We start from the raw sequence: 24,729 nt of genomic DNA, 5'->3' as shown, positions 1-24,729 counted from the left end.
GTTTAAAGGCAATAAATAAACATTACGTATTAAACGAGTCAAAATGGTCACAAAGTGAATTACAAAATAAATCAGCAAATCAAATTTTAATACTGACTCTTATCTTTTTAAAGGTAAATCTTTTAGATCAGCGGTCCCCAACCACCGGGCCATGGAGCGGTACCGGTCTGTGAGTCATTTGGTACCGGGCCGCGAGAGTTGAGGCCTGGGTGTGAGATTCATGGTTTTCAGGGTTTTTATCATTGGTTGTTTCCCTGTGTCTTTTGCCGTGTGTTATGAATAAATCTTCTTTTTTGGGGGGGAGTGGTACTGCTTTTATTTTGTTGTATTTATCCGAGACACCTGAAAGGGCCGTGAAAATATTGTTGGACATGAACCGGTCCGTGGCGCAAAAAAGGTTGGGGACCGCTGTTTTATGGTAAATGGCCTGTACTTGTATAGTGCTTTACTTAGTCCCTAAGGACCCCAAAGCACTTTACACGTTCAGTCATCCACCCATTCGTGATGGCAGCTACGTCGTAGCCACAGCCACCCTGGGGCGCGCTGACAGAGGCGAGGCTGCCGGACACTGGCGGCACCGGGCCCTCTGACCACCACCAGTAGGCAACGGGTGAAGTGTCTTGCCCAAGGACACAACGACCGAGACTGTCCGAGCCGGGGCTCGAACCGGCAACCTACCGAATACAAGACGAACTGCCAACTCTTGAGCCACAATCGCCCACTAGATCACTACAACATCCTGATTTGGATTGGTGAAACTCACATCATTTTCGCTTACATGTGACATCGCTCCTAGGATTCAGCTCTGTGGAATAACTGAAATTCAGATTTCACATACAGTTTTGTTTCTTCTACAAATTCCTACAAACAGCCATGAACCTGTATTTCCACCAAGTATTTTGTTGCTATAGTGAGATTCATGTGTATACATGCAAAAATGCCCAAACTGGGACAAGTGTAGACTTTCCATTGTGGATTTTAATGCCTGTATTTGTTTCCAGATTGAAATTCGCTGCACTAAGGATGGAGAATGGACAGCAGAATTTGTCATGTGTCCCAATCTCCAGGGATCTTGTTCTGCTCCTCCAGATCTCAACTCTGTGGAGTACAGCTGTGACCATGGGATGGCTGTTGGTGAGTGTGACCTTTAGATTTTCATTCTTTCTGTGAAACTAAATGAAACCATTTGTGGGGCGCACTGACAGAGCCTCGCCTCTGTCAGTGCGCCCCAGGGTGGCTGTGGCTACAATGTAGCTTGCTATCGCCAGTGTGTGAATGTGTGTGTGAATGGGTGGATGACTGGATATGTAAAGCGCTTTGGGGTCCTTAGGGACTAGTAAAGCGCTATATAAATACAGGCCATTTACCATTTACCATATATCCTTTTTGGCTTATCTGGATGGACACTACATTTTTTCTACTTTATTATAATTCTTAGACTTCTACATTATTGTGTTTCTCATTTTAACTTTTTTTTAGGTGCTGAATGCTACCCAATATGCATTATGGCTGTAGACTTGGACCTACATGACCCGGTGGTTCTGCCCAATGGTACTACAGTCAAGTCTTTGAAACACTGGATGGTTCCCAAAAAAGTTCAGGTGAGATACCTTTGGAGTAGAGTATCGGTATACTGGGGGAATGTTTTTTAATTAAAGTTCAACACATACCCAAACATGGAGTGTCCACATCCTTAAACAGGAGATCTTCTGGTCTTGTCCTCTACGTGCTGAAATGTTGTGATGAATGACGAAATGCTGAATTGAAAAAAGTTGTTTGTACTTTACTTTGCATGTCATCATTTTCCAAATCAAAGCAACCCAGATCCAAACCATAGATTTCTAGGATGGTAGATTTACCTACTGCCTCTTAGAGAACTACTTGATCCCAAGTGACGTCCCAGATTACATAACTTGACTAGTGTGACTAGATTTTTTTGGTTTTTCCAAGATCAGCAAAACAATATATGGTAACACGCACAATGTTGGGTTAAAATAGTTCCTTTCCATCATATTTCAGACGTGTTTATTTTCTCAAGAAAAAGTAGAAACTTTGGCACAATGTCACAAACTGGCTCAAGGTATGTGACAAAGAGGGAGTCCACACAAGAAGTTTACTCAAATAAGAAAATTTGTTGTTACTGGAAGGTTGATGCCAGGTAAAGTGGAAGTTAGTAGTCCTTCTGAACCAGCTTTTATAGCCTGGAAGGCCAAGGTGAGCTGGATCAGCTGACAACCCCTCCCTCAGCCAGCCAATAACCACCCAGTGTAGGCCAGGAGGTCCTTTGTAAATGTGACACCCCTCTTGCCGTCTCAATGTCACAACAGTAGTTTTTACAGCGTAGCTATTGTTTCTTAAATGCTGGTTTGAGATACAGTTTACCTGACTCACGCTTGATGCATATATAATATTCATACTTTCAAGGTTCATTGATTAATGTTGAACTGTGATCGCAACTTGCATAACTGGGTGCAGCTGTTAGGTTTTTATGATAAGTGATGAGCTTGGATGTGGTGAAAAATAACATGTTGTGATTGGTAAAAAATAACCACAACTGAGAAAGACATTGTGGTTTTTGCTACCATTTGTAAGCGCACGGTAGGTGTTACAAAACTGCTGTTGTTTTGCTCACTTGCTGCCAAGCGACTAGTCCAGAGCAGCGTGAAAGCTGATACGTTGACAAACAGTGCAGAGATTTTTACACAAAAACACCCATCAGGATGAATAATGTGTCCAAACATCTGGTGCACTTAACAAAAGCATGAAGTAAACTGAGCTACTGCTCCAGACTGATTCACCTTTAATGATAAGCACAAAAACTAAGATTGTTCACGGTTTGAAGCCAAGGAAAATAAAATGCTGAGCACTTGCTGCCATACATTTTGCATCAGAAGTCGCATGTCTTCTCTTTCTCACTTGTCCAGAGATAATATTATATCTCTGATTCCTCAGAGAGTCTTTTGCTACCTAAGTACTTGAAATCACACTCTTGCAACCCAAATTTTTGACAATAGTCTTCCCTATTATCATCAATCAATCAATCAAATCTTTATTTTGAACTTTTATGTAAGTAAGTGTTAATGCACATACAAAAACAAAAAAACAAAAGAAAACATGAAATCAAAGAACGCCTGGGGTCCGTTCTTAGTACCTCGCTTACTACATCCAAGATCAAATCATCGCGCTAACTTTGAGCTCGCCATTCCGGTTCTCCGAACACACCTGTTGTTGACGATTAGTACAGCTGGATGAAGTAATGTGAGATCACTGGGTGGCTTAACAGGGGCTACGCATCGATAGTAGAAACATTGATCGGCAACCCTTTGATTGGTCGGCGAAAATGTCGAAGGAGCGCGCTCAGTATTTTTCGGCAGCAGAGCAAGAACTCTTGATTGAGGGATTTCAGGAGTTTCAGAGTTTAATTAAAATGCAAGGGAACACTGCAAAGGCTGCAAAAGCAAGGAGAGAGGGCTGGCAGGAAGTTGCTGACAAATTAAACTCGTAAGTAATTTAATAATAACAATAATAATGGAGTGGATTTATATAGCGCTTTTCAAGGCACCCAAAGCGCTTTACAATGCCACTATTCATTCACTCTCACATTCACACACTGGTGGAGGCAGCTACAGGTGTAGCCACAGCTGCCCTGGGACAGACTGACAGAGGCGAGGCTGCCATATCGCGCCATCGGCCCCTCTGGCCAACACCAGTAGGCGGTAGGGTAAATTTATTATATTATATTACATTATATTATATTATGTTATATTATATCCCCTTACACATTAGAGCCACAACAGGACCCACTAGAACATGGGAACAAGTAAAAGTGAAATATAAGAATATTCTACAGAATGGTAATATTTATCACTTATATTGCTTTTAGTCTCTTGAAAAGAGACCCTGAAATAATCTGTTTGTTTGTTCATAACAGCAACCAAGAAAAGGGCAGAGCAAAAAAAGACAGGTGGTGGTCCTGCACTCCCTCGTCAACAAGTTGGTTAAGTGAATAATACCCTCACGGGAATATCGATATCTCTCTATGAGCACACTGTCGCGCTGAGCTAAAGGATCCTGTCTATCCCGCAATATACGCTGAATTCTGAGAACTCTCCTTATCAATCTTGCACCTTCCGCAATGGGCTGCTCGCGTATACGTATTACTACTCTAAAATATGAATTACATCTGAAATAATCAAATACATGAAATAGAATGATTAATAGTACATTTCCCTTTTTTTAGGATATGACCTGTATGTATCTGTATGGAATCAATAAAAGGATCAGGTGCTGCATTATCTTTAGTTACATTGATGTTATTTATTTATGGTAAAACAGTGGTAAAATATCGCTGTTGCTTTCGTATACATGAAGTGGACATACCTGAGTGGCCGTGATCTAATCCTGTTTACATAAAGTAAACCTGCTCCCGAGCAGGTTTACGCTTACGGATCTGTTGCTATGACAGCAAGTCCCGGAGGAGCTTCGGAGAACCGAACGATCCAAGATCACGCGAAATCGTCAACAATCAAATCCAGCTAACTTACTTAGCGAGGTACGAAGAACGGGCCCCAAGATGCTAAACACATAAAGGCTGATATACACCATTGAGCCCTGCTCTCAAAAACTAACTGATATAACTGATATTATCGATTTAAGAAGTTAGTGCTGAAAGTTGAACATTTTTAAAACATGTTTAACACCATCTTTTGTCAGTAAGGAAAATGACATCGTGTGGTTGGTTAGTTACGGCTAATAGACTTATATTCGTTTATGTTAGCTAACTAGTGACAGAATTGATAACTCAGAGGAAATATTTGAATAGTACCTCTGGGCAAAACATACCCATCAGTGGAGGAGACTGATGGGTATGTTGAGAAAATGATATTCTTAAACAACTATTCAGTTCAATTCTGTTTTATTTACACAGCGCCAAATCACAACAGTAGTCGCCTCAAGGTGCTTTATATTGTAAGGTAGACCTTACAGTAATACATACAGAGAAAAACCCAACAATCACATGACCCCCTATGAGCAAGCACTTTGGCGACAGTGAGAAGGAAAAACTCCCTTTTAACAGGAAGAAACCTCCGGCAGAACCAGGCTCAGGGAGGGGCGGGGCCATCTGCCACGAGTGGGGGTTGGGGTGAGAGAGGAAGACAGGATAAAGACATGCTGTGGAAGAGAGACAGAGGTTAATAACAAGTATGATTTAGTGCAGAGAGGTCTGTTAACACATAGTGAGTGAGAAAGGTGACTGAAGAAGAAACACTCAATGCATCATGGGAATCCTACAGCAGCCTACACCAGCATAACTAAGGGAGGATTCAGCGTCACCTGATCCAGCCCAACTTTAGCCAAAAGGAAAGTTTTAAGCCTAATCTTAAAAGTATTAAAAAGAAATACATGTTCTGTGATTTATAAGCCGATATATATGAGTTTATTCATCCAACCATTCTTTTAACCACTTGTCCAGTTCAGCGTGAGTATCCAAGCTGTCATTTTACAACAAATGTGGTACACGCTGGAGATCGTCAGTCCAGAGCAAACACTGAGTGATATTTGGGTTGCTAGGTTAGGTGTAAACCTAACCTAGCAACATGAATGCCTTTGGATTTTGGGTGGAAACTAGTACCCAGAGAGAACCCACACAGCTACAACGAGGCCCCACACAGAGTAACAGTAGCTAAAAAGCTATGCAGCTATCATAAGCAATACATTTGTACACATTTTTGCATTTTTAAATAGTAATAGTTGAAGAGGAATTACCCTTTTTTTTTCTACATTCAGGTTTCAACTCCTCAGTCATGAAATTTTAGATTTGAGATCTTTTTGGTGGCTTTAAGTGTTCATTTAAAGTCCTAAATTGAGACCATAACATGTGCTCAAAAGTAATATGTTGCAGTGTGTTTAGTTAGTAAAGAAAACACAGAAATATCAGTTTAATTTTCAACAGAAACCATTTCAAGTGGTCTGTAAGTAACTGAGAGTGTCTAAAAATTAATCTCTGTCAAACTGCAGCTGACATTTTCCAAATTCATCATAGAATGAGCTAATGTGTTTCATATCAGGTATCTGATTGAATCACTGGCAAGATAGTATCTTTAGGAGTTTTTTAGAAAACATTTTTATTCCCAGCTGCATCAGCTAATCACCCAGCAAAATTCACTACATGTGTATGCGACTGTGTCCGTTATCATTCAGGACTTGTTGGATTACTGGAAATCGCAGGCAGATAGTGAGAGTAAAGGTTCCAGTTGACGTCAAGCCTTTTAGGAATTACACACATTTCTCATAGTGTATACACAGTGTATACAAGTCGCCATGAAAAAAAACAACTTGGAATGTCAGCTCATGGGTCTGAGTTACAGGGTTGTTTTGCTTCAAAGGCGGGTCATGTTACTCAATCTTAGGAGTCGCTTCTACGTTAATGCTGTTGCAAACAGTGCTCCAGTTTCGTCTTACTTTTGGGTGGTCAGTCAGCCCACCAGCCAGTTTTTCCGCCCTTGCCAAGGTCAAATAGTTGGATTGAGGTCTGGTTTCTTACGCCATATCTCTGACACTGCCTTGTGATTTTGAGGGATTGTGTTATCTCAAGTACTTCGGAATCAGGTCTCCGTTACTGGGTCAGGGTGCACAGAAAGTCACAGGGGAGGATCCACTTTCTCTGTCCATATTTGTTAGTTAGTCAGTCTGCTGTCTACTAACCACCTTGTAAATTCTTTGGGTCAAAAAATGGCAGAAGACCACAGCCTCACCCAAAATTAACCGCAAAATATTGACTTTTGCATTTCCTTAAGTTGTAAAAAAACATGATTTTTCTCGCATGACAAATACTTCAAAAAGACAACAAATATTCATAATGTACTGCACATGTCTGTGAAAACAATAGGATATCTATGGCTTCCAGTCAGAATGAATGCAAGATGTAGTTTTATTCATTTTTATACAGTTCAAGGCAAGCGAGGAAAATTGACTTCCTGCGAAGACAGTAACTGTAATCTGACTACAATATTAGGAATGGAATTTCATTGTAAGCACACAGGGGCCAGGTTTTACACACTGTGCTGTTTTCTTGTGCTTTCTTTAAGTCATCCATAGGTCAAACGCACAATTTTGCACACAAGACACTAAAATAATATTAACGAGTAGGATTCCTTTCATCATGCTTTAGCCAACTACTGGTCACTCTAAAACGGATTAATTCTCATCTAACCCCAACTTTTTAGACGGCATCCAATAATAATCTAATCGTTGCAGTGACATGCGGTCATTTTTACGAAAAGGGAAGCAGAGACGATGACTGACTTCATGTCAGAACATGCTGTAAAGCTCTATGCTCCAGTGTAAGAGTCTTACCTGAGAGACAGTTCTCAACATAATAACGCTGATAACACAACAGTCATGTTACCAAGCCCGATACAATATCAATGAAAAATAAAGGTGGTGTATTAGTGAAACAGCTGGTCAACCATGGGATTAACGTGACAGTGCTGGTGAGGTTCTGCACAAGTTCAATTTGATAGTTTTATTAAACTGAGCACGACAGGCACTGATCTCCATCATGAAGGCTTTCTTTGCTAATGTGCTTCTCTACATTACACATTGGCTTCGGTGGTTAGTAAGAGAAAACTGATAAAATTATTAATCACATGGTGCTTTTTTACTTGCTGATGCTTACTTTTACTCCCGACAATGTGAAGAGTAACTGATCTCAGAACAGTGAAAGCAGAGCCAGCAGCAGTTTGTCTAGCATGCTAGTCACCCCTTAGCTTTCCATGATATTACATAGGCTTATCTAAAATGCACATCCACAAACAACAAGAAAAAAGGTCTTGTAGTTTATGAGGCATTGTTAACGGGGCATGGATACTGATATTAAATAAACCAGTTATGCTATAAATTTCAATAGAGTCACAGAGAAGCAGAGTTAAGTGTGCTTAAGAGACAGTAACCACCTACAGCTACAAGATAGCAGTAATGTAAAGGATGGTGCAAAGATGCCAGTAGCATTGTGACAGTGTTGTATTTGAGGTAAAAGCAGAGAGACACTCTAACTTGGGTCCGGTTAAATTGATGTCCAATTTAGGGCTTTACTAGTCAAGTATTGCCTGCCCTGCTTGCCCTGATGGAATGCCGCTGAATAGTAGTAGTCTCAAAAAATCACCGTTACATAGTCATTCCACAAGATCCATCAAATTCAGTCATAGAAGTCGCACTTCTCAACAGACAACAAAGTGGTTTTCATATTCAAAATGTGTATCAGACACTCAGTGACACCCTTCCTTTGGAGGTCAACTGAAACTCAAAAAAATTGCTATAAAAATGTTTTTGTGTCTAAGTGTAGTATTATTTTCTATGGCAAAGACTGCAGCGATCCATTTCCTGTGGCTGCATTGCTTCACTAATGTTGTTGTGTGCTTTGTTTCCCAGAGCATAGTCTGCACAGGAATGATGACGTGGTACCCTGACCCTCAACACATTCATTGCATCCAGTCCTGTGAGGTAAGCTTAGAAGCAGCCAGGCAGTTCTGAATTAAACTTGGACATTTGAAGTAACTCTTTTCTTTTTCCTCCAATCTACTGTGCGTAATTCTATTACACACACTTGTCTTTGGTAAAGTATCAGTGAAATTCTATCTGAACATAGTGCGTCTCAAATGTGCTTTCACATGCTACGAAAGTGTAAATATCAGAAGGATCTCATTTGGTTTTGCCCATATCTCAGCACTCTGTTAGTGCTGAGATATGGGCTAATAAATCCTAAAAACAACTGCACATTTTTGGGCATAACCACATTAAATTTACTGTCTCAGACGGAGCTTTCCAGTAATACAAAACATGAAGCAAAACATGCCGTATCCCTGTTGTCATCACTACTCAAGATACTAGAGCCAGTGTGTGATGTGCTTCATTTTCATGATGACAAATCACAGGCAGAAACTGATGTTCTCACACTTTACAAGAATCCCTTTCAAATCTGGCCAAAGAAGCTTATTTTTCCAAGGGGTCCTGGCATTGCCAAATGGTGGATTGCCTGCCAAGCCTAATGGATTATCTGAAAAAGGAAAATAAATTAATCACTGGCTTATGCTAGATTTAGAGTCATTATTTAGGCAGACTCAAAGCTTAGTTTAAAAGCAGTCTACAACAAAGATTTTAAAACAAAGACAATTTTCCAGTAAATCTACGTATATTTGCAAAACATTAGTTAGAATTCTTTAATTGGGTACCTTTAATATTTCACTGTACATTATTTAGCGGGCTTTGTCATATGCTGGTGGCTAGGAATTCAATACAATAAAAAGGCTAAGCATCGTGCACAAATAGTTCAATTAAATTCAATTCAGTTTCATTTATACAGCGCCAAATCACAACAACAGTTGCCTCAGGGCGCTTTATATTGTAAGGTAGACCCTACAATAAAACATACAGAGAAAAACCCAACATTCATATGACCCCCTATGAGCAAGCACTTTGGCGACAGTGGGAAGGAAAAACTTCCTTTTAACAGGAAGAAACCTCCGGCAGAACCAGGCTCAGGGAGGGGCGGGGCCATCTGCTGCGACTGGTTGGGGTGAGAGAAGAAAGACAGGATAAAGACATGCTGTGAACGAGAGACAGAGATTAATAACAAGGATTGTAATCGTGTCAAACTGAAACGGAATCAGCAACACAAATATAGTCCCCATGATGTTATGCCCTCGGTAAAAATACAGAGATTTACACGTCTCCAAACTACACCACTCAGAAACCATTTTAAATATTCCCTAAAGTAACATTCTTCTTCCTTTTGATTATTCCTGTTTTTTCATTTGGTTTTTAATATGTTAATTACGGAGCATTTTCTTTTACTTGTTGCATCTATTTTGTCTTTAATTTCAAGAGGCTGCTACTAATGCGACTGCTTTGACATTAATGTGACAAATCAATAAAACCGGAACTTTTCTGGATCTGTAAATGTCCAAGTCAACAAAAAGTAAAATTTACATGTGGTAGTTCATTTAAGCTACACTGTAAAAAAAACTGTAATATAAAAGTATTTTACTGTGTATTTTACAGTTTTGTACTGTTCTTCTAAAATATCATTAAATTTACATAAATAGACTGATTTTACATTTCAAATGTAAATTAAGGTAAAATCACTGTAAATGTAATAAAACATAATTTTCTTGTTTTTTAAATGTATCTGTCTGTACATATGCATATATAGATTGTTAAAATACATTCACAAATGTATCATAATTCCACAAATATTTGTCCATTATTTAAAAGATTGAACTGTTAAATTCAAATGTAATGCTATGGAAAAATGCCTTTTCCAAGCGCTTTTAGACATTAAATTAGGAACATTTTAACGTGATCAAACAATGAAATTACCTATAAACAAGGTCAATGAATGTGGCAATATGAATCATAATACATAAATGTACAGAAATATACAGTTAACAGTTGGTTTAAATAATAATGGATTGCATGCCCTGGGACAGACTGACAGAGGCGAGGCTGCCATATGACCCTCTGGTCATCACCAGTAGGCGGAGAGTCTTGACCACGGACACAATACCGAGAGTGTCCGAGCCGGGGTTCGAACCGGCAACCTTCTGATCACAAGGCGAACTGCCAACTCTTGAGCCACGATCGCCCTAAATTGCAATGATAATAATACTTATGTGATGTAACACAAGCTTATAGGAATCATGTTATATACTTTTCCATAGCATTACATTTGAATTCAACAGTTCAATATTTCAAATAACGGACAGATATTTGTGAAATGATGATACATTTCTGAATGTATTTTAACAATCTAAATATGCATATGTACAGACAGATACATTTAATAATCATGAAAATTATGTTTTATTACATTACAGTGATTTAACATTAATTTACATTTGAAATGTGAAATCAGTCTATTTACGTAACTTTAATGATATTCTAGAAGAACAAAACTGTAAAATGCAGTAAAATACTTTCATATTAGGATGTTTTCCTACAGTGCAGCCATACCCGCGACCTTGTGGTTGTTAGTTCACATTCATTGGCCGATGCTTAGCGTCATGTGTCCCAACATCCAATGGCATGTCACATTGTTTTCATGGCCACACCCTAACCCCAGGTGCAGAGGCCTATTTCTGTTCAGGAATGTTGGGAATACTTTGAGATTTATATTAATTGCAATTCCTAGCTCTACATTTATTTTTTTAAAATATATAATTAGCACAGCGTGCAATGTTTTATATGTTTTTTTTTTTGTTTTTATTCCTATTAATTATATTTTCACATGTTACCTCTGAATTATTGAATCAGACCTAGATGACATGACATTTTCAGCACAATTATAATTCAAATACTCCTTTAATTATTGATTATTCTCATTAATTTTCGATAATTTTATATATTTTTCCATAGTATTACATTTTAATTTAACAGATCATTCTCTCACATAACAGACAAATATTTGTGAAATGATGATACATTTCTGAATGTATTTTTACAATCTAAATATGCATATGTACAAAAAATATATTTAAAAACAAGTAAATTGTGTTTTACTATATTTACAGTGATGTTATGTTATTTTACCTTTGACATGTAAAATCACCGTCTACTTATGTAAATTTCATGATATTCTAGAAAGACAGTACAAAGCTGTAAAATATACAGTAAGATACTTTGACATTACTATTTTTTGGAACAGTGTACCTTTCAAACTGGTTAGTATTTAGTAGTAGTTTATTTGTTCTGACATAATCAACACAGTTGATTAGGTGATGCCATGTGTCTAAGGCCACTGTAGCATAACTATAGAAAGACTTGTGACCTGTAGTTTGTATTCTAATTGAAAAGTGGTTTAATGTGCAATTTAGCATGCATTTCAGTTCACAAATACTGTAGCAATGACAGTAAATCACCTAAATTCATAAAACCAGAGAGTTTTTATTTGGCATTCGCCTTCTTGGTTCAGAAAAGGCTGGAACTACTGATGGAACACATAAACTGTTGATGTCTCATGGTATTAAAATATTCTTCCCACCTGCCAGCACTTCATTTTCCCCTTCCACCTTCCCGTGAATGTTGCTAGGCAAAACAGTTGCTTATAGCCCACTCCTCCATGACAACACTGTAAATTATACCAGACCACATGTGCTGCATATGCTCTATGCTCTCATCCAGATGCCATTGCACCCTCTTTGCACCTTGCCTCTGTTTCCACTCTTTCTTAAAACCAACATAGACATCCCGTGCAACTACCATACCAAAACTGTTATATGTAATGTTTTATCTACCTTTCAGTCCCATAAAAGGATTACATCACAGAAAAAGACATGTCTTCACCGAGATCATAAGAACAAAGACTGTAGTAAGAGTGTGCAGCCAGAGAAATGCATTGACTTATGCATGACTTCATATAAGGCATTTAGGCACGGAGGATAGAATCCATCTGCTGAAAACATTTGGTAGATGGTCACAGTGCTCCCCTTCATCTCATCATAAAATGCTGTACAGTATCTTTAAAATCAGTAGTAAGGTACAGCTAATGAAGGATTAAATGATTAAGCAAAACATGGATTAGGTATATCTGTGTTTTTGTCATTTAACAATAGTTCTGCATAAACAGACAGACCTCCTGTGAATGAGTGTTATGATCTGTGCAAGATGCAAGCTATACTATAAGTGTGACAGTGGAATATACAGGCTTCTTTACAGTTGCCAGGTAATAGCTAAACATGTGGTAATGATGTGATTATAAATGGACTGCATGTAAACTTATCTTTCAGAATAATCTACGTTCTGCTCAAAATACTTTTTTTAAATGAACATATCAAATACCTGTTGCACTACATAGAATTATCCATCCATCCATTGTCTGCCACTTACTCAGGTTTGGGTCATGGGGGCAGGAGTCTAAGCGGAGAAACTCAGACTTCCCTGATCCAGCTGGGCACCGAGTCCTTCCCAGGCCAGCTAATAGTATAATCTCGCCCGTGACTCCTGAGTCTGCCCTGGGTTCTCCTCCCGTTAGGACATGCCCGAAATACGTCCCCTAGGCGATGTCTAGAAGGCAATCTAATCAGATGTTTGAACTGGTTCCTGTCAATGTGGAGGAGCAGCAGCATCCAAAATGACCAAGCTCCTCATCCTGTCTCTAAAAGACAGCTCACGAAGCTAATTTCATTCTTTGGCCACTACCCAGAGCTTGTGACCATAGGTGAGTGTAGGGACATAGATTGACCAATAAATCAATAACTTTGCTTTTACGCTCTTTTTTTAAAGCAAAGCTGTATAAAAGAATTTTACAATCTTAACATCAGAAAAACAGCCACCTCCCAAATATACATACCTTTAAAACAAAGACCAAAGAAGCATCAAACAAAGAGTAAAACTCCCTGAACTGTCCTACCTGGCAGAAGAAATCTTTTCTTCTCTGTTAGTGAGTCATATGGAGAAGAGAAAGGGGGAAACAGTTTTCAGAAGGATGTGCAGTGACTGGGGTCAGGCCATGTAAAGAATGATATAAATTCCTGGTAGGAAATTTAAAAAAAACAATCATATAATATACTGCTGCTTGACAGCAGAGGGTTTTCTAGAATTCATACCTGTGTTATATAAACTTGGGTGAAGAGCTTGTCAGGTGTGGATGACTACTCAGAATATTCGTGTAAGTGAGGTTTGGGATTGGCTGCTTCTGCTTTTTATGCCTGTTTCTTTTACACTGATTGGAGTGGAGTTAAAGATAATACACAAACCAGCTGACCTTTTAATTACCCGTACGGGACTGAAGTGGATAGCCAGTTCTTGCTGTTTTAATATTATTCCTGGGTCTGTGTGTTTCTTGTGATCACAAGATATTTTCTGCCTGGAAGGGAATGTAAATACTAATTAACCTCAGCATGAGCCCTGGCCTCCAAATTAACCTCATCTGGGCAAAGTGTGGGGTCTGCTTATTTAAACAGTTTTCAGCAAGGAAGGACAAGCATGGGAACGCTGACAAAATCCAGAATAAAGGTCAGAGCTGGAAATTTCAAATTAAACTTGCCATTAGGCTAAGCAACTTTTTGTCATGAAGGTTATTCAGAGATTTACATACAAGCTGTGATTGTAGTGAAACATCTGGTGCAATTACTGGTAAAGTATTTACTTAGAGACAGAACAATTAAATAGATTTATTTTTGTCCGTGGCCATTTAGTCAGAAAAGGCAAGGGGATTTGTCAAGTAGGGAGTTCTTTGAAGTGAAGAGAAATATCCAGAAATCTTCTCAGCAGCTGCTCTCTCCCCCTGCGCAGGTTAGGTAAAAGTCTACTGTTAGTCTTTGAAATATCTCCATCAGCTCATCAGAGGAAACCAAAACTATCTTTGGCACTCAGCACTTATTTTCATATTGTTGGCACGTCAGGCCCTTCAAGCCCTTAAGGTTCAGTGGAAAACATTAAAAAGACTTTCATCATCGCGTTTAAGATTCTGTGTAACTTTCATTCCAGAAAATTGCGTGCCACTCCAAAGTTTCTCCAGCAGGACTCCCACACTGGCCAAGGCATTGCAAAAAACTGTTTACACTAAAGGTATTCTAAGTAATTTAAAGCATATCAGTCATCAAATTATGTCCATCTACTTTATTTATCCTAGGTCAACAATGTCAAACCAAACCTAGATTGCTAAATTGCTTTGAAGAATCTTTGTAGTCATCATTTTTACTTCATCACCGTGATTCAGCAGGACTGTAAACTGGATATAACACTTTACTCATCTCTGCCGCATTCACACCTTATGTACTCTAAGGCTATATTACTGTGTTTATCATGTTGGTATATATCCCTATTTACTGTAGTGTAACTTTAGGACCGCATCAAAATCACTTAAAGCTTTCCCTTCCATATAGTTACAATTATTTAATTGCTACGACTTGCCAGTGCAAGGTTTGCTGTTTAGCAAAATAACAATTAATGCAAGGTGAGTTTATATTAGAGATGGCACGATACCACTTTTTTTATGTCCGATACCGATACCGATATCATAAATTTGGATATCTGCCGATACCGATATGAATCCGATATAGTGTTTTTTAATCAACAAAACTGTTTTTTAAAATATCTTGCTGCATTTTGCAAGTCTGCAAGTTCATACTCAAGTTTAAAACAACAACTACACTAAAGCTATTCTGTTATACCTGTATACAAAAAAAAATATTTCATAGTTCAGCAATACTGATCAATCTAATAAACTTAAACCTACACCATCCTCCCTATTCTGGTATTTTAAAGAGTACTTAGCATAAATATTAAGCAACCTAACTAATAGGGTTCCAACTCCCAGCAACAACAAAAATAAATAAATAAAAAATAAGGAACCACCCCTCACGCTCCACCTCATGATGCTTAATCGACGTAATCAACCTTAATTTGATGCAGTGTGAAAAAAAATGCACAGAAATCAATTATTTTTCAAGAAATATTAAATAGATTCAACATCTTTCTTCAACAAAATTGCAGACTGCACAGATGGTACCTTCCCAAAGTAAAAAGTACTATAGCTTACTAGGGTATATATATTAGACTTAATAGTCACTATATACAGTGACTTCTATTCATTTTACATCAAATTAAAACTTTGGGTGTCAGATAATTATTTATTAAAAGCTAGACATTTTAAATGAGAATAAGAAAGAAAAGTATGTCTTTGTGCCCCCTTTTCCCTGTTCATGCCCTATCGGCCCCCCTGGCTAAACTTTGCTAGATCCGCCCCTGCACAGTTACCAGCCGTCAGATACCTAGAAAAAGATCCTGGTGTAGAAAGTAATATTAAATACATTCTAACAACAGCTTATCAAGCTTAAACGTTCTGCTGTTGTTCAGCCGCTGGTTTCCTCTTTCTGGTGCAAAGTGGACCAAAAACAAACAAGAGACAGGGACTCGCGACAGAAAAGCCGATCAGCTGATTTAAGCAGTTTCACGATTGAAGTAGCAGCCGGAGAGCCAGAGGCAGTCGCTTGTTAAGCTTAACGTGGGAATGCTTTACAAACATTCAGAGATGGACTTACACACTTGCTTTACTTCTCTCGGGGATAACTTTGTCGGAGATGAAATGCCAGGTTGCTAGCGAAGCTCCAAATGCTATCCAGACCACCGACAGGTCCCGCATGCCACAGCCGCTCTATCACGTGATGCATACTGCTCCGACTGCTAACGTTCTGAGGTGAGTTACGGCGTGTTGCAAGTTTTGTGAGGTGCTTTCGTGATATTTAATGGATCGGATTACATTTTTTATTTTTCTCCGATATCCGATCCAGTAATTTAGGTCAGTATCGGACCGATACCGATACGTAATATCGGATCGGTCCATCTCTAGTTTATATAAGAGTTTATTTGTAGTAATCAATGCAAAAATTGTCATCTTGAGAAATTATGCCAATGGACCAAGGTAGCGCCAGGGTTTCTACAAAGATATGCAAAAGGTTGCACTCTAATGAAACAGAAACCACATCTAACAACAAGGGCTTGAAGTCACCATCCATGGAAAACAGAAATGGGAGCCTGGAGATAACTGAAGATGACTGCACTCATATTTGGGAAGGCCAGGCTAACGCCCAAATGATGTTATTGCGTTCTGCCTGAAGAACAAACTTATTTTTGAAGTCTGCAACTTTAAAAGGAAGGCTTTTCAGGCATCGGATAAATGTTGAAGCCAGAGTGGTAGATCAAGGGCAGACTGCTTTAATACAATATTAATATGCTATTCAATAATTTTCACAGGACAAAGAGGTGACAGAAGATCACAGAGGGCACCGCTTTTTTTGTCACTTTATAAAATCTCTGACAAACTCACAGCTTAGCATGCCTTACTATAGTGGTTTTACAGTTATTGTGCACTGTAAACACTCCTAGGAGTGAGACAAAATTTCAACACAACCGTTTTCCCGTCTGTGTGAAACAGCCTGTGACATCTCATTAGTTTGTTTTATTGTATTGTAAGAGGCAAAGACATTTACCAACCAGCTTGTAGCATTGCAGCATTTGATTATGCCGTGTGAGATTTCTTTTGCTTTACAGTGCCCTCTAACATGCATCCATACCCTTTCCATATGCTTTCGCAAAATCCAATTTTCTTGTTCCCTTTGGTTCAGATCTCTTTTTAGCATCTTCAGCTCCGCCCCCTGTCCAGGTTATGCTTTTAGAAAAGGTTGCTTTGCTGTACTCTCTACAGCTCCCATTTCTTGAGCCAGTGGGTTGTACTTCTAGTTAGTGGTTTGGTTTATGTGTTATTGTATCCTTGCTGTTCTAAAGAGCTTGGAAAGAAAAGCATCTGGACTTCTTTAAGATGCTTGAAGACGTTTCACCTCTCATCTGAGAAGCTTCTTCAGTTCTAAGGTCACATGGTGGAGAATCCTACATTTAAGTCCTGGGGGAGTGTCCCCCAAAAGTCAATGTGTGAAAACGGGTGTAGGTCACAATTAGCCCAGGTTTTTGGGTGAACCCGCTGTGAAACCTAGCCCCACCCTATCATGTGATTTCCTGAGGTCAGATGGCCCAGGGTGTGAGTGGGTGTTACGGTGTCAGGGACATAGATGCTTCTTTCTCTCTTCTTTCAAACCATCTGTCCTCTCTGTCCAAAATGTGAACATCCTCGAAAGAGTGTCCTTTATCCTTAAGATGCAGATGGACTGCTGAGTCTTGTCCTGTGGAGGTGGCTCTTCTATGTTGTGCCATGCGCTTGTGAAGTGGCTGTTTGGTCTCTCCAATGTAGAGGTCTGAGCATTCCTCGCTACACTGTACAGCAAACACCACATTAAGTTTGTGTTTTGGAGTTTTGTCTTTCGGGTGAACCAGTTTCTGTCTGAGTGTGTTGCTGGGTCTGAAATACACTGGGATGTCATGCTTGGAGAAAACTCTCCTGAGTTTTTCTGATACACCGGCTACATAGGAGATGACAATGTTGTTGCGTCTGTCCTTCTTATCCTCCCTCGCTGGTGTCTGGTCTTCTTTTCTGTGCATCTTTGCTGACTTGATGAAAGCCCAATTAGGATATCCACATGTTTTAAGAGCCTCCTTTGCATGTGTGTGTTCCCTCTTTTTCCCTTCATTCAGGCTTAGAGGGAACATTTTCTACCCGGTGTTGTAAGGTCTTGATTACTCCAAGTTTGTGTTCCAGAGGGTGGTGGGAGTCAAAGAGGAGGTAGAAAGACAAACTCAGCCAAGGAAATCACATTATAGGGTGGGGCTAGGTTTTACAGCGGGTTTACCCGAAACCTTGGCCGATTGTGACCTACGTCCGTTTTCGCATCTTGACTCGTGTGATTAGGCAGAGGATCAACAGGGGGTTCATGACCCTTTTGAGGGACACTCCCTAGGACTTAAATCTGGGACTCCCCACCATTTGACCTCAGAACTGAAGAAGCTTCTCGGATGAGAGGTGAAACATCTTCAAGCAACCTAAAGATATCCAGACGTTTTTCTTTCCAAGCTCTTTAGACTACGATGACCTGGATGACTGAGAACCTTCACAGACATATCCTTGCTGTTAATCAGAGACTTTGTTGTATACGCTCTCATAATTCCCACCATTCCCAACTGTTAGAATGGACTGAGGTTCTGTTTGACAGAAACTCTGGGTTATTTTTAGTGGAATTGAGTGCCTACAAAGTATTGAGACGGTAAAAGAGCAATTCATCATTATATATATGGTTGTAACAAAGTCTCATGGCACGCCTGAACCTTAATTGTTGGACGCCACCACCAACACTATGTTCAGTCTAATTTTGATTTTCTGTTATTCAGATATGCAGGCAGACCATTCTAACCTGCGTCCAGCTGACTGCTTACTCAAGGCCCAGCTAAAAGTCACCTACCTAAGCTAGCTAATAATGTTTGCACATGGCATATTCCATAGCAGCAAAGCCAAGAAGTCATGCATCTGTTAAATCAACAGAACTTTAGCTGTTGTATTCAGTAACCACAGATGTAATCATCTTTGACGTAAGAAGCCATCTTTAACTGTGATTGAGATTTCTTTATGTTTTGTGTGACTGTGGTTTATTTAACCTACCTTGGGAAGTGCTTTGCTGGTACAGTCACATGCCCACTTGTCCACTGAGCTGAACACCCAGACCTATCTCGGTCAGTAGACAGCAATCATCCTCTTTCATTAGTTACCCGGTTTCGTGAGCTTTGCCAGAGCTGCCAGTGACCACAAGATGGATTTCCTGGTATGCCTGAATATACAAGTTGAATTGGCCTCTGATTATTCAGCACAAGTGTTTATTTTGATTCCTTGATATTTTGTTTCATGGAAATATGTCCCAAACAACTTAATTGTGTGGCAGTGTGTGCCACTAAGTAAAATTCTGTTTTCTGGGAAGATGCTGAGTCATTTTTTTTGGCATTCCCGGTGTTTCATGTTGTGCAAGGTAAAATTCATATTTGGGGAAGGATTATTTCTCCAACCATAACAGTGTTTCTTGTTTGTAACTTGTGTCTAGCCTTTTGGAGGGGACGGCTGGTGTGACACCATAAACAACAGGGCCTACTGCCAGTATGATGGAGGAGACTGCTGCCCATCTACACTCTCCACCAGGAAGGTACACAAACACACTTTTCCAGAGCCACACAAGGAGACACACATCAATTTCAGTTGCTTTGATACAATCAGGTTTAATTTGTTTATGCTATTTATTATTGTTATCATTATTATTATTATTTGTTGGGTCATTTTTAATAAACAGAACCTTCAATCTACTGTAAAAAAAAGTGTTATTTGGCTTCCTCATTTTCAATGAAGATGGAGCTTAGAAGCTGAAGGCAGATTCTTCCTGTTTGCAGTAGTAGAAATCTGTGTCTTTTGGCACGAGCACTGTGCAGGAGACTTCTGCTAAGCAAACAAGCACAGATCCCTGCTACTTTCCCCTTGCTCCTGTTAACGACTGCGCCTATTTAGTCTCCCTCATCTGTATTTTAAACAACGGAGGAGACTAGCGGCACAAGCTTTTCCAGTCAAATTGTAAATAAGCAGGTTTTCATCACGCTGCTACGCTGTTTTCACACCTTCGACATGAAGCGATGGACGTCGGCACAGACTTGGGCATGAAGCGCAAATTTCACCATATTATTTAAGCTGTGTTCCAAAATAAGCTCTGAATGTAAACGTCTCTGGTTTCAATTTTAATGTGTGATGCAGGCGTGTAACATAGATGGCATTTTAAAATGGAATTTTCTGTTGGGCTTGCAAAGGATCCCCTGCACGTCCCTCTATTTGAGGAACACGCTGGCCGTCTTTGTTTATTCATCCTAACATACTTGCCCTGGTGACAGCTCCCTCATGCTCGTTACGAGATGCAAACGTATCGCGTTACACTAATTGCGCTAAATGATTGCTGTATATATTAAGTGGCTAAGAGGAATGGTATGAATAATAATGAGTTAGCCCAGGTCAGCCTGTGGTGGAAACCAGGCCACATAAACACATCTTTTTCCCCTTATTTTTCTGTGCTTTCATGAGAACTTCTCTCCCCTGTTGACATTTAGGAAGTCACTTACTCCCCAGCTCTCCCACCACCGTCAAATATACTCTGTTTGGCTACTGTAAAGCCACATATTCCTGACACTCTTTGAGGGGGCCCTGCCTGTTAATTCATATGGCCTACAGTTGGCTGAACCTCCGCTGTCTCCTTTATGTCTGCAGCACGCCATGACTCACTGGCAGCTCCTTCTTAAATGGAGGAGTTCAGCGAGTCTGCAGCTGCCGTCATAATAAATGAGCTGCCAGACTGCCACTAACTGCTCTTTTACAGGGAAAGGGAGAGGTGGAGGGTATAAGTGTGGGAGCAGCGAGGTGTCTGACGGTCTGCGGTTTCCTCGGCCACTGTAAAACAGCAACTCAGCAAGCGGGGGTCGTTTCAAGGAAGTGAACTAAACAGCCATGAGAGTGTGCATCCTGACTGCCGCGGCTCCAGCAGGGTGATGGAGCAAGAGGGGGGGTAATGAAGGCTCAGCCTTTTTCCAGAACTCTCTGTTTCTATGGGGCTCGATGTATGCAGGTGTAGGCAATTACAGGTTTTTAACACAGCGTGACCCACATTGCTTATTTTCACTGCCGCCACACACAAAAAGCCTGGACGTTCATGACATTTCAGTATTATTAATCATTCAACATAAACAGATAATGTTGATAATGTTTAGATTGTTCTGCAGCTGTGGCCACTGTGCATATCTGAAATACTTGATATACTTTGAGTCAATAGTCATATGTGATGTTGTTTGGTTTTATCCCGTGGGGCCTAGGGCTGTTCGATATAACGATATCTATCGGATATAAAAACGTCTGTCGTTTCATTTTACGCTATCGTTTATTTCGTGGTGTCGCAAAATAAACTGTTTACGGCAATATTGTTTCATCGTTCTGATGGTCACTGTAGTGGCTATATTCATTTCCTAAAGTTCTCTCTTTCTCTTATATTTATCTTATACTTCTCTTATACTATATCTTATATAGTATATAACCACACTAAGGACGACAAGCCTTTGTTTTTATGCGTTGTCGTTAGCAACAACGACGGTAAAACCACGGCGTGTCCGCTTGTTCCACATAAACCTTTCACAATAAAGCTCAAGATCCTCTTGAGACTTTTCAAAATAAACTGAATCATGTGAAAGAGCAGATTAATTACGGATGAGAATTAAAAAGAGCCGCCAGGTGCTAAAAATAAACCTTAGACTCAAACGTTAGAACAGGCTTTTCCCCGCAGCACGCCGTGTAATAAATACTCACAAAGAAAACGGCGTCCGTTACAACTTATGTCTAAAAATGTATCGTTTCATGCATCGGTTACAACACTCGACTCCAGCTACATGACGCACAGCTGGAAACACTTCAGGTCGAGCTGCTCAGCATTTACAGAAAATGTTACATTTTTGTGATTTATATCGTTATCGGGACGATAGATGTCTTAATATCGGGACATGAGATTTTGGTCATAACGCGCAGCCCTAGTGGGGCCAGCTGACTCCTTTTCAAGGAGCTGGAATACTCGAGATTTGAATCAGGTAAGACTGAATGATTGGGCAAAAGGGAAAAGTTACGATGTGAGCTGCCACATCATCTGTCGAAACACTCACGCTTCCGTTAATTTAACAGGAGTGTCTGTTTTTGTCCAACAAGTGGCCAAACCAGAAAGGGCTGTGGGGCTGCTACACGAAACGTTTTCGTCACGCGGGTTTTGTTCGCGAATAGGTTTCGGCAAACAGCAGGAGGCATCTCTCAAACACAGACTTGGCTTTTGTTTGTGTGGATGAAGTAAAAAACAACAACAGGCTCGTTCTCTCCATCCAGAGCTTGTTAGGCTTTCTTTCTGTCAAGATGAAGCTGTTAGGGAAACATTTAATGGTCGTGCCAGCCCGGCTTAAATGCGAGTGCTGGCATTTGAAGTGAAGCTTGCTCTTGTGCAGCGCTTTGAGAGCCCTCAGCGAAAGTATCACCCTGCCGTCAGGGTCCAGAAATAGGTGCAGTCAGCAGTGAAGGCTGACAAACTGCTACCTACAACTCTCCTTCTTACCTTTGCTCATTTTCTCCCTCTGTCTTCTACACTTTTCTCTCCCCTGCCTTCTTTCGCTCCGTCTTCCTCTCACTCCTCTCTGAGAGCGAATGTTTACATTTCTTGCAACAGACTGCTTCACGGGGCACCAGAGTTTATTTTGCAACCTGTGGTGATGGCTCGCTTCCTAGACAAGAGCTGGCAGCCTCTCGTTGTTGATTCTTAACATGTGTTCATCCGTTCACCTCCATGGCGGTGCGTTCTGCCCTCCTTTCCCATCCCCCCCGACCCTCAAGGTTTTTCTTGCCGTTCAAAGGCCACGTTGAACCATTTGACATGCGCTTTATCGGCCTCAGGGGGGCTGTTGGAGCGCTCTTCGAAACTGTGAAGAAATGCAGCAAGTACTAAGGGGTGCTTAGCTTTCAGCACAAACACAATGCTGCTAGGTCAGTTCAAGCTAATTTATACTTTATTGTCTGTTTTTGCCATTCACAGTTGTGCTCTTTGCTACAGTTGAAATGTAACAACCCTACCGAGAGGCCTTCTCAATAACTCTGCTTTCACTCAAAGTTCTGATGTAACAGTTCTTCCTATCCCACTGCTTTTTCAGAATTCGTTTCTATGCTTTTTGTTTCACTTACAGTGGAATAGGTTTAGATTGAATTAAAGCTAAGCAAGGACCGGGCTTTGATGAGAAAACCAAACTCACCGGATGTTTGCTTTCTTGATTTAGTCATCTTTTAAGAACTGGAATGCGCACAACACAAACTGAGAAGTCACATGTCGTGTGTTTCAGCCACAGACTGAAAGATATATAGCAGTTTTGGGAAGCCACACACTGAATGCTGTGTTTATTTACTGACAGGTCATTCAATTTGGAGCTGACTGCACTCAGGATGAATGCACTTGCCGGGATCCGGATGCAGAAGAGAACAAGAGCAAAGCCAAGCACTTGGAGGGAGGAGGGACACAATAAGATGGAGGGATGATATAAGTTGAACTTTAGTTAAATGGAGTCAAACCACAGAATATCCACCACAACAAACACAGAATATCCCATTTTTAAGATTTTATAACGCAGCGATTGTGATTGAAGTTGGACGTTGTACAATAAAAGGACATTTTACTGTTAAAGCTGCATTAAATATGAGTCATGGTGGTTTGAAACTCGAATTCCTGTGTCCAGTCCAGCAAAACAACCTCCACACATGAATATGTTTTCTCTCCCTGTTAAGAAGTTAAAGGTTATCTTCACTATTGGATTTGTGAAGATAATTCTGTTTTCAACATTAGAGCCTGGCTGAAGTTTATCGTCCCCTCTGAAATTCAAACCATGATAATTGGATCAAATCACTTTTGTAAATGGACTCGAGTACTGTTCTGGAAATGATTAGTCTCGGGGAAGTGAACAACTAAAACAACTGGATGTGCCTGAAACTGTCCAGTACAGGCACAGTCCTCACAGGAAGAGCTACCGAGGGAAAAACACAATTACAGTGACTGTATTTAAAAAATGCCGAGGCAAAGTCTCCTGTTTCCTCATGGAATCCGCCCAAATGCTGTCATTGTACCTGAACGGGCTTCGGATCCTTGTAGTCGTTAGGAATTTAAGTGGATACATGTATGTAAAGACTAACATATATAGACTAATATATTTGGATCACCTAACACATGTATTAGATCACCTATTAGCCACACAGGTCAGTAATATTTCTACTACAAACGTGTATCAGTAGGTTACAATGTGTGCATAGGGCTTCCCAAAAAAAGAAGAACCCCAAAAGAGAATGTTTACTTATATAAATACAACATCAGCAGCATCAAATATTACTGGCTCAAGGGCTCACTGAAACATATCGGCACATGAAGATGAATACTGAAAAGCAAAAAGAGGGAGACTTCTTTGGGAAACCTGGTCACATCATCCACTCAGCACAGACATCTGCTTGCATGTGTTTACGTCAGACAGCTTTTGGTGTCCATTATCTAGAAATAATAAACTACCCCAGTACTATATTGGATCTATAGTAAGTATAATCATGTTTGTTTGTCATATTTTACAAAACTGTACTTTATATTCTATGAAATAAATAGCAACTTTATATTGACCCTTACAACTGTGGACTTGTATTCTGTCAATTACATGTTGTATTGATGAGATGCTCTGACCACAAATAGAAACCTTTAGTGCTATTCAGCTAAGCTA

General features: G+C 40.0%; 1 protein-coding gene across 1 annotated transcript in view; it reads left to right on the top strand.

The window, feature by feature from the left end:
- The window catches only part of pappa2 (pappalysin 2), an 89,258-nt gene extending 64,618 nt beyond the window's left edge, over positions 1-24,640 (top strand). The window contains exons 23-27 of the mRNA XM_082514224.1: positions 1,002-1,134; positions 1,480-1,601; positions 8,431-8,502; positions 19,476-19,574; positions 23,389-24,640. Of these exons, the coding sequence (XP_082370350.1) occupies positions 1,002-1,134; positions 1,480-1,601; positions 8,431-8,502; positions 19,476-19,574; positions 23,389-23,499 (537 nt within the window). The 3' untranslated portion in view covers positions 23,500-24,640. The remainder of the gene's footprint in view (positions 1-1,001; positions 1,135-1,479; positions 1,602-8,430; positions 8,503-19,475; positions 19,575-23,388) is intronic.
- Positions 24,641-24,729: the final 89 nt, after the last annotated feature.

The sequence above is a fragment of the Aulonocara stuartgranti genome (assembly GCF_965226115.1).
Source record: "Aulonocara stuartgranti genome assembly, chromosome: 18".
In the NCBI taxonomy this organism is placed as follows: Eukaryota; Metazoa; Chordata; class Actinopteri; order Cichliformes; family Cichlidae; genus Aulonocara; species Aulonocara stuartgranti.
This window is presented reverse-complemented; position numbering and strand designations above follow the sequence as displayed.